Below are 11374 nucleotides of genomic sequence, written 5' to 3' on the forward strand. Positions count from 1 at the left end.
TGAGAGGACTGTGACAAATAATGAGCAAACAGCTTTAATTTAATCATGAGTGTCAAGATGTCTTGAACTCTATCCCATTCAAAATTCTGACTTCAAGTTTCTGTCGAGTTCCTTTATCTTTGTATGGCAGGGACTTGAAAAAATAACTTCTGAGTTAAGAATTATGGCTTAAGTATGATTTTTTTTTTTATTAAGTAGAACAGTGTCATATGCCTTCTTTAAAGAATAATTTGGGGGGTGGTGCAGTGGAGTGGCAGCCCTGGAGTCAGGAGGACCTGAGTTCAAATCTGGCCTCAGACATTTAATAATTACCTAGCTGTGTGGCCTTGGGCAAGCCACTTAACCCTATTGCCTTACCAAAAAAAAAAAAAGAAAGAATAATTTGTATTCAGGGCCTAAAAGAAATCTGATGAGAAGGGGTAGTGGGAAGAATAGCTTTTGGTTTAGGATCTGACTTTTAACCCTTTATATAACCTTCAGCAAGTTACTTCCATTCTTTTTGGACTTCATTTTCCTCATTTATAAAATAAGAGATTTAAACTTCAGCTTAATTTCTTTGAACTTAAATATGTATGGAAATATCTGGGAGGAGGATTATGAAAGGTATGGAATTATTCTTGATAATTATTACTGATTAGTAATTTCAGATGAAGGCAGCATGGAGTAGAAGATAATAAAGCCTCAACGTCAAGAAGACTTGGATAATAGATTTTAAGTCCTATTTGCCAAATATGTGGATTTTGTGACTCTAGGCAAATTACTTCATTTTCAGGTACCCCCAGGCAATTCCATAAAGTTTCAAACTAAATGCTAACCTGCTTTAGCTTACTGGAATTTTCTACCCAGAAGCTCCCTGTAACAGTGAAATCACAGTTCTGTCCTCCCATCTTCTCCCTCACTTCCAGCTGCCAGTCACTGAAATCAGGAATTATATAATAAACCCCTAGCCTTTCCATTAACTTTTGGTTAGATTTTCCTGGGAAGAAAAATCTAGAGCAATAATGTCAAATTCAAATAGGAAAAACTTAGAAAACCTAATATTGTCCAAGTTTTATTTTTTTTAATGTTGTTAAATATTTCCCAGTTAGATTTTAATCATATTGAGGAACACAGGAATATTGTAGGTGGTTTTGGAGCCCTGTTCCAGTCAGCTGCTCTAGAGAATATTTACCACAGGCAAACTTTTTTCCTTAACTTACTGAAAAAAGGAAATATGAATTGGGATATGAGGTATGCTAGAAGGAGATAAATTTTGATAAATGTAAGTACTGCCAATGTTCTAGATTTGAACTGATGAATTTTCTGCAGACCTAATGTTTTTAACCTATTTGACTAAATTGTTGGACTAGCATCTTCCTTCAAATAGTATAAAGGATATTAATAAGGCTAAACAAAATAAAATGGAGGACACTAGAGCCTCTTAAACCATTTTCACTTCCTAGCTTTCATATCACATGAAGAAATCAATGTCTAATCCTAGCTCAGACCTTTTCATGCAGTCATTTCTTTTTCTGTAAGATGGAATCATACCTATTTAAATTTTTTGTAGTTAATTTTACAAGTATTTGGTATTATTGTTGATCATCTTAAAGTTTTTCACTGCTGCATTGTTAGTGTTTGCTATAACTACCTCTAAGCAATTAATTGTACATGGTTGGAGAAGTGTACACTTTAGCTGGTAGTCCCTCTTTTCACAATAGAATTAGGGTTAACACTGTAAGGTATAGAGTCTTAGACCTGGAGTGTTCAAATCCAACCCCTTCTATTTCTTAGATTTGTGAACCTAGACAAGTCTTAAACAAAGTTTCCTCAGATATAAATTGAAGATTGTTGTGAAGATCAAACAAGACAATAATTAATAATGATTATTATTCTCAATCCTAATAAGTACTTTACAAACATTAAAGCAGTTATGTTTATTTACTATTTTCATTTCTTAGATTGGAGCTGCTAGTCGAATACCTGGGATGACACCTGCTGCCATTGTTAATCTTCTGAGATTTGTAAAGACTACTAAGCAAAAAGAAGGATCTGCAGATAAACTCTCTCTAAGTGATCAATATATAAGTGATACAGACAGTCTTCAGAGGATAGACTTGTAGCATTTTATTTATAGAAGACTTTTGAAAGGACTGCTGAACCAATTTCTTAAAGGATTATATATAAACTAATAACATCTGACAGCTGTCAAAGTGTAATATATATTATATATATATTCATATATTTTATTAGATTATGGGATAATCATTAATTTCAAGATAACCAAAAAGTATTCATTCAAGTAACTATTGAATTATGGTTTTTCAAGAAATAGTTAAGAAACTGTTCAAGAAAATTGGGCATACATACATGAATCAATGCATCAAGAAATGAAGAGAATAGTTTATACAATGTCAACATTTTACAGAAAAACAATTTTAAAAGACTAGCTGATCAAAGAAATGACAAACCATTGTTCCAGAGAACTGAAAATAAGCATATACACTTCTTAATAGAATGATGATGGATTGACAATGCCTAATGAGTCATGTATTTTTAAACATTGGTCCCTAAAAAACTTACTTCTCAACTATTGTATTTTTCTTCATTTTTGTTTGTTCAACAGAAGAGAAGCTTTAAATGAAAGGGAGAGAGAATCAGTGCTCGAATTAATAAAGGGTTAAAAATAAAAGGAACTGTTTATATATAGAATTGATTTCAAAATATCAAATTAGATGAACTTACATAATCTCTTAAGTTTTACGCCCAATTTAGTATAACAAAATGACAAACCTTAAGCTCACCATAAAATTGAACTTGAGAAAAAATATAAGTTGTACTCGCTAGGTAAATTTCAACTGAGAAAATTAAAATAAGTCTGAATCTTTCAGAATTTTATGAAGTATAGCATACTTTGGTTTTTCAAGTTATACAAAAAGGCAGTTTCAGAATCACCAGAAAACTTAGGATTTTAATCTTTACTAAGAGAAAGTATTGGGCGGGATTCAAGTGATATAATGAGACAGAGACAAGTTGATCTTTTTTTTTCTCCCAAAGGAAAAAGAAATGACTAAACAGCATAGCAAGATAACAGGGAAAATCTCCTTTCTCTTCACTTTCCCCCAATCCACATAAGGATGTATCCTGACACAAATTTCCACATCATTAGCAGGAAGAGAACAACTTAAAATCCTAGGCCTCTCTACTTAAGATTCTGGCACCCACTACTAAGAAAAATTGCTCCTTAAAATAACTATTTCAGGGGGCGGCTAGGTGGCGTAGTGGATAGAGTACTGGCCCTGGAGTCAGGAGTACCTGAGTTCAAATCTGACCTTAAGACACTTAATAATGACCTAGCTATGTGGCCCTGGGCAAGCCACTTAACCCCATTTGCCTTGCAAAAACAAAAAAAAAAAAACCAAAAAAAAAACCCCCAAAAATAAAGTAACTATTTCTAAATGGATTCCTTATCCAGTATTCACTTTATTCCTGTTTTGTGTATAGCACATACTAGCTACTGCTGAGCATTTACTTTTGCTTTTAGATTAGGGAGATCAGAAATCCCCTTGATGATTATTGATTTCTCAGGCAGTCTTAAAAGAGGGAAGGAACAAGCATGTAGCCACTTGCTCTTTTGTAATAGATTTTCCCAAGGAAATGCCAGTGCCATCATTTCTTAACATGACGAATTGTTGCAAAGCTGCCAACAAGTTTCTTTTCTAATCATATTTGGCAAAAAGGCCACATATACTTTTTTCATTGAGCAGCTAGATGGCGCCAAGACTAGAGTGCCAGGCCTGGACTTTAGGAGATTCATCTTCTGAGTTCCAGTTCTGCCCTCACTTACTGGCTGTGTGACCCTGGGGAAATGACTTAACCTGTTTGTCTTAGCTCCCTCTGTAAAATGAACTGGAAAAGGAAATGACACAGCACACCAGGGCCTAATGGAAGATGTCTTTGCCACAGAAGGTCAAGATAATTTGGGCATCAAGCTTTCCAAACCTGAATCTGGGATGCTCAGCTACCTCGGTCACTAACTTGGCAGGTAGAGAATGGAGCTTGTTATGGTGTAATTTACTCCTTTGTCTGAAGGATAGTAATCCAGATCTCTGTATTATCACAGAAGAAACATAATTCTCAATTCTTTAACTCAGTTCCTTTCTTTTAAGATTAAAATAAAAGGATACAATGCTTGAAAATTGCCTTTTTTTGGCAATCTCTAGAACCATTAATTTACCCCCAGTTTCAACTTTTTATTTCCCTTTGACTCACAGCATTATACTTCTATGCCCCTGACTCTAAGGAGGCACTCAATTGCTTTTTAACATGTGACTTAAAATATCTTAAAGTACTTAATGTTAGATATCATTTGTGTAAAATTTCCAAAAACAACAAAAGCTACCTTTATCTTCCTGGTGCTGCTAGTATAAGACATTGTATGTTGCTATATTTAGGTTCCTAGACCACAACTGTTTTACGAAAATCCACAAAAATCCCTATGGACTCAACACCAACCATTCTGTAGAAATTCCCTATACCCTTTTTGCAACAATGATTAGATTATAGCAGAAGTTTGCTGCACTTGTGATTTCCTCCATATACCATATGGCACAAAGAGGATGGAAATTTATCAGGCATAAAAGTTAACTTAAAAAAATATAAAGAACAGAAACAACTGAAAAATATTTTGTCACTTATTTACTTAACACATAAAATATATTTATGAAGAGGAAGATTTTATATATTTAGTTTTTGCAAGGCAATGGGGTTAGGTGGCTTGCCCAAGGCCACACAGCTAGGTAATTATTAAGTGTCTGAGGTCAGATTTGTATTCGGGTACTCCTGACTCTGGGGCCGGTGCTCTTTCCACTATGCCACCTAGCCACAAGGAAGCTATATTTTAAATTAGAATTTTAAGCTAAAGCGATAGCCTGGTTAGTAAGGATTAGCAGACCTTTCAACCATTCTAGTTAATGATCCAGGTCTCAGGAAGAGCCAAAATAAGTAGCTAAAACTTTATACTTCTACCAAAGTTATGCAACTTAGGACTCCATGAATAGTGAGTGTCAAACCTTGTCCTCTCTAGGATATGCCCTTGTCTTCAATTAGAATGGTCAGTATCCTTGGTTAGAGCCATTTTTAGAGATAACTGTACAAAACCTTAAAAGTTAGAAGGAAGGCGGCACAGTGGAAAGAGCAGCAGCCCTACAGTCAGGAGGACCTGAGTTCAAATCCAACCTTAGACTTTTAGGGGGTTTTTTTTGCAAGGCAAATGGGTAAGTGGCTTGCCCAAGGCCACACAGCTAGGTAATTATTAAGTGTCTGAGACCGGATTTGAACCCAGGTACTCCTGACTCCAGGACCGGTGCTTTATCCACTACGCCACCTAGCTGCCCCAACCTTAGACACTTAATAACTGTGTGACCTTGGGCAAGTCACTTAATCCCAATGCCTTGCAAAAATCCAAAAAAAAAAAAAGACTTAACAGGGCACTATTGAGACAGGTAGCTGGACATGGAGTCAAGACATGAGCGTAAATCCTACTTCATTGATTTACATGTGTAGCCTCTAGGCCTCAATTTTCTCCTAAGTTTCTGATATCTAAAGTCCCACCTCTAAAGCTATGATCTTATGAACATGGGATAGATTGGACTCAGAATCTAAGAGTACATCCTGAAATAAAGCTACAATGGTTATCCCACTACACAAAAACAAGTTTTTATAGAGGCCTCTTTTGCTTCCAACCCTATCTTCCATTTCCTGGCTCTAAGTATTACTTTCTACCATACTTTCATCTATCCTGAGAGTTGAGATTCCTTCTCAATCAGTTTCTACCATTTAGCCTACCTGTATTTTCCAGTGGGGTCCCTAGACTGTAGTAAATGAGCAAACACAAGGTGGTTCATAGGCAAAAAACACAGGAAAGAGAAAATTCACTTTTTTCTATGAAGCAATGAAAGAATGAGGAAAAGAAATGTGGCAATTTGGATGACAGCAGAAATTGTATGGGGATATGTCTTGAAGGCAACAATCCAATTCAAATATTCCTTAATTCTTAGAATAACCTTTTAAAATAGTGGGGAAAGTACCTGGCCTGATAGGTGCTTAATAAGGGCTTGTTTATTATCATTAACCATATTTGACTGATAGAGAAATAAGAATGGGTGAAAGAAACTAAAATAAAACTAGTTTCCTTGTTTTGAGCTCCATAAATACTTCACAATCAATTCCTAAATACTCACAGAAATTTGTTAAAAGGTAGTAGAAATGATTCAAATTCATAGCAATCCTCAAACCTTGTCAGTCTGTTTCTTACTATTCTGAAATTGTCAGCCCTACTAATCTATAAAAATGGAAAGCAAGATTTGAATTTTCCATTTTATTTTTTTGCCCTCTTTGGCTATCCCCAAGGTAGAGTTGCTAATAAAAAATGAAAACTTCAAACCAGACATACCAAAGGAGGAAAACAGGAATCAGGATAGATTTAATCTATAAGGTAATTGGTAATATAATGGTTCCAAGATAATGGTAATATAAAAAATGCTTATTAGCAATTGCTAATGTTGCTGTAAACAAGACCCTTAATAGTTAGGTAAATATCAATAATTTATTAATAAATTTACATATATATAAAATTAATAAATAATTGCTAATGATATTCTCATTTGAAAACTCAGCTTTCATTTTGACAGGGAACTTCTCAACAACTTAATAGATTTTCAGTAGTTCCTATGATCAAAATAATATAATGCTGGTAGAGCTATTAATTGTCCATTCTGGAAAGCAATTTGAATTATGCTAAAATCTTTTGACATGTAATACAAAAGTATCAAAGATAGAAAAGATCCTATAAACAACAAAATCTTCAAATAGTACTTTTTTGTGATGACAAGATACTGGAAACAAAGTATGGTGGTATGTGTATATAATGAAAGTAATATTCCTTAAGAAATTAACAAGAATTCTGAGCATAAGAAGATTGATGAGCTGAAGCAGAATAAAGTAATCAGAATCAGGAAAAACACATAAAATTGTAAAAAACAGAAATGGTTGGGGTGAGAGGAAAGTATGCCATCTAATTAATAATACTAGGCTTGACCCAAGAGATAAGAACATGCATCTCCCTCTCTTCTTTGCACAGGAGGGAAACTGGATGTTGCAACAGACCTGCCAGATTTGTTGGTTTTGCTAAGCTGCTTTCTCCCCCACCCTCACCTCCCCACTACCTTTCCTCTTTTTTCCTTTTTTGTTTCAATGGATAGCTCTCCAATTAGGAAAGGAAAAAAGAGATATAGCTCAAAATAAAGGTGATATTAAAAACAAAAGATATAAAGAAAAAATTTAAGTACCTATAGCCAAGAGAATCCATTACCCTGCATGCAACCTAGTCATTAGCCTCTTTGCACATGGATCTTAGAATCTTAGACAAATCTTAGAATGAATGGCAAACCTAGTCTATCACCAGTCCCTTGAAACATTTCCAAGTTGCCAAGTCCAAATAGACCTTACACGCCTCCATCCCTGTTGATAGGAGGCATCTAGGTGGCACAGCAGATTAGAGGGCCAAGTCTGGAGTCAGAAAGATTCATCTTTCTGAGTTTAAATCTAGTCTCAAACATTAGTTGTGTTACCCTGGATAAGTATTTATCCCAGAGGATGAAATAGCAAACCAATCCAGTATCTGTGCCAAGAAAACACCAAAGGGGTCACCAAGAGTCAGATATGACTGAAACAACTGAACAACACTGCCTGAAGAAGCACCAGGGCCAAGCACAGAGAAGCTACTGTTCTAAAGACAGTTTTTCAGATGGACAGATCAATAAAAAATGGACATAGGTTGCAGAGTGTGTCCATGGTAATATAAAAAAATGCTTATAATAGAAATACATTATAAAAACAAGTCATTATCATTATTTTTAGGCCTCTTTACCATTCCTACCATTTATTCCTTGAGAAAGTCTCTTAACTTTTCTGTGGTTCAGTTTTGTCATTTAAAAATGAAGGGTTGAGGGGTAGCTAGGTGGTGTTGTGGATAGAGCACCAGCCCTGGAGTCAGGAGGACCTGAGTTCAAATCCAGAATCAGACACTTAATAATTGCCTAGCTGTGTGTGATGTTGGGCAAGTCATTAACACCACTGCCTTTCAAAAAACGAAAAAACAAAAAAAAAGGTAGGGTTGAACTAAATGACTTCTAAGGGTCCTTTCAGTTCTATTATCTATGATCATATGACAATCAAATCTCAGGAAATGCAGCAAAGACTGAGTGCACTATTCACTGCCCGCTATCTATTGATTGGTCCTATCAGCTTGATATTCTGTTATCAGGTATTAAGGAGCCATTATTTTACTTCGATGATTACAGTGAAATAGCAACTAGGTGGAAGTGGCCAGTCAGTCAACAAAGAAAATCAAAAGCATGGTATTTGCCCTTAAAGGAACTCCCAATCTAATGGGTTCCTCTTTTTTCTATCTGAACTTTACATTAACAGTCTTGAGAGTTAAGATTACTCAGGTGATACAGCTAGGTGGTACAGTAGATAGAGCACTGGCCCTGAAGTCAGGAGTACCTGAGTTCAAATTCGACCTCAGACACTTAATAATTGTCTGTGTGACCTTGGGCAAGTCATTTAACCCCACTGCCTTGCAAAAAAAAAAAATACTCAGAGGGCTTCTTCCCACTATGGATATGGACTGGATTAGGAGTTGCAGGAAATAATAGGAATGGTAGGAACTGGAAAGATCATTACATTTAGAAATAGAAGAGAGACTAGAGTCCCTAGTCTAAATCCTCTGAGTCTCAATTTCCTTCTCTATAAGATGGTAAACTATCTTGTCCAAGGATATATAAGGTAGTAAATGGCAGGCCTGAAATTTGAACTGAGTGCTGAAGGATTATGGAGCAGATACTCATTTCTGCAGAGTATCTGTCCCATTCTGTTGTGCCCCGGTTGTTGTCCTTCATACTAGAAGAGGACCAAAAGGACATCATGATGTAGGGTCAATGTATAGTGTATCCAACTGTTGGCTAGTTATATGAATTGCAACAGATTGGGGACAGTCTATATGACCATCATTTGGGTTTCTAAATTTGCACATCAAAGCTGATCAGCTTTACCTGTTAGGGGCAGTATGTGTTTCCCAACCAAGGAGCATCCAGAAAGTCCTTTCCAGGCCATGCCTAGCCTACTTCCTCTTCTCTACACATTCTCCCTTTTCTGTCTCTTTGGTATGTTCCCTGGGGTATGATGGTAAATATTTAACAGGTCTCCTGAGAAAAAAAAATGCATGCACAACAATTTTAAATTTAATCTGCCTAATGTTTTATCAGGGCAGCTAGGTGGCAAGCTGGATAGAGCACTGGCCCTGAAGCCAGAAGGACCAGAGTGCAAACTTAATACTAGCTTCACGATCCTGGGCAAGTCATTTAACCCTATTATCAAGAAAAAAAAGTCAATCAATAAGCAATAAATCAAACCCTGATTTATAGAATTTGTCCAAATTCTAAGGTATATTCACACTGAAAAAAATTTTTTTTTTTTTTTTGCAAGGCAAATGGGGTTAAGTGGCTTGCCCAGGGCCACACAGCTAGGTAATTATTAATTGTCTGAGGCAGGATTTGAACTCAGGTACTCCTGACTCCAGAGCCGGTGCTCTATCCACTGTGCCACCTAGCTGCCCCCAAACTGAAAGTTTAACAAAATGGACTTGATTGTGCAGTAAGTACTTAAGGCAAGAGGAACAAGATCAAACCCAGAAAGAGAAAGTAACACAGAGAGAATGCTCAGTAATTTGAGCTCTACCCTTCTACCCACCTATGAAAATTCACAATTCAAGGTTCACACCACATTATTTGTCAGCTAGCTCCTTCTGCCATTTCCTCTTAGCATTACTGAAACTTTTTTTATTTAACCTACTTAGTTCTTTTTTTTTCCAATAGTGTTATGGGTTGCCTCCTTAAATAACATCTTGACAACTTCCCCAAAATAAGCTCATCAATTACACCACCAGAGGATACTGAAACTATTATTGTTAAGGAAAACTGGCTGCCATTTTCTTTCAGAATATTAGTACCCACCTTGGTTGACATCAATTTGAAACTAAGTCCCAAGGCAGAGGATGATACCCAAGACTCTTAAAAAAAACCCTTCACTTTATTATTCCTCTAGATATCATCTTGTGCTTTTTCTCCCATTTTCAGCCAAACTCCTCTTAGAAAAAAGCTATTTACTGTCATTCATTCATTGCCTTGCTTTCCTCTTCTCAACCCTTTGTAATATTGACTTCTGATCTCATCATTCAACTAAAACTGTTTTCTCCCAAGTTACCAAGGATCTCTTGCTTGTCAAACCTAGTCTTTTTTCAGTCCCTAGTCAACTTGTCCTCTCTTTGGTCCTTGATGTCGTTGACTGCCAATTCTTCCTGGATACTTTCTCCTCGCTGGATTTTTCCTACCTTTCTCAAAGGAGACCCTCAGTCTCCTTTATTGGACTATCCATGTCACTCTCTAAAGCTCTGCACTGAACCACCTTCTAGTCTCTTTACATTCTCAAATTGGCAAATCTTCCAGGTTTATCGTATTCATTCTTATATACTCTTAAGGGTAGCCATACCACCTTGTTCTCCATATATGATACTCCATCTTGAGTCTTTCATACCTAGGATGAACTTCCTTTTTATTTCTGCCTCCTGGAAGCCCTATATTTAAGACTGACACCAAACTCCTCTATCTACATATAACCTTTCTATAATAAAGAAAACTGGGGTGGCTAGGTGGCTCAGTAGACAGAGCACTGGCCCTGGAGTCAGGAGTACCTGGGTTCAAATCCGGCCTCAGACACTTAATAATTACCTAGTTGTGTGGCCTTGGGCAAGCCACTTAACCCCATTGCCTTGCAAAAGGGAAAAAAAACTAAAAAAACAAAAGAAAGGCTACTTGTAGGAAGAGACATTTGAAGGAAATTTGAAGGAAGCTGGGGTCCCAAGAAACAGGTGTGGAAAGAAAGCTCTCCAAGTATGGAGATGGGAGATGCTATGTTATGAAAACAGAAAGAATTTTAGAATGTGTGAAGGATATGAATGTATGATCAGAAAGGTAAGTCAGAGTCATATTGTGAAGGACTTTAAATGGTATATAGATCTATTTAATTGCAGAGGCAACTGGGAACCACTAAAACTTCTTAAGTATGAAAGTGACATCATCAGGCTGAATTTTTTAGGAATATCACCTTGGGGGCGGCTAGGTGGCGCAGTGGATATAAAGCACCATCCCTGGAGTCAGGAGTACCTGGGTTCAAATCCGGTCTCAGATACTTAATAATTACCTAGCTGTGTGGCCTTGGGCAAGCCACTTAACCCCATTTGCCTTGCAAAAAACCTAAAAAAATAAAAAATAAA

At 36.4% G+C, this 11374-nt stretch overlaps 1 protein-coding gene across 1 annotated transcript in view; it reads left to right on the forward strand.

Annotated features, from left to right (window-relative positions):
* Positions 1–11374, forward strand: part of MTO1 (mitochondrial tRNA translation optimization 1) — a 44702-nt gene extending 33328 nt beyond the window's left edge. Inside the window, exon 12 of the mRNA XM_074237326.1 lies at positions 1941–11374. Coding sequence (XP_074093427.1) covers positions 1941–2102 — 162 coding nt within the window. The 3' untranslated portion in view covers positions 2103–11374. The remainder of the gene's footprint in view (positions 1–1940) is intronic.

The sequence above is a fragment of the Macrotis lagotis genome, chromosome 5 (assembly GCF_037893015.1).
Source record: "Macrotis lagotis isolate mMagLag1 chromosome 5, bilby.v1.9.chrom.fasta, whole genome shotgun sequence".
In the NCBI taxonomy this organism is placed as follows: Eukaryota; Metazoa; Chordata; class Mammalia; order Peramelemorphia; family Peramelidae; genus Macrotis; species Macrotis lagotis.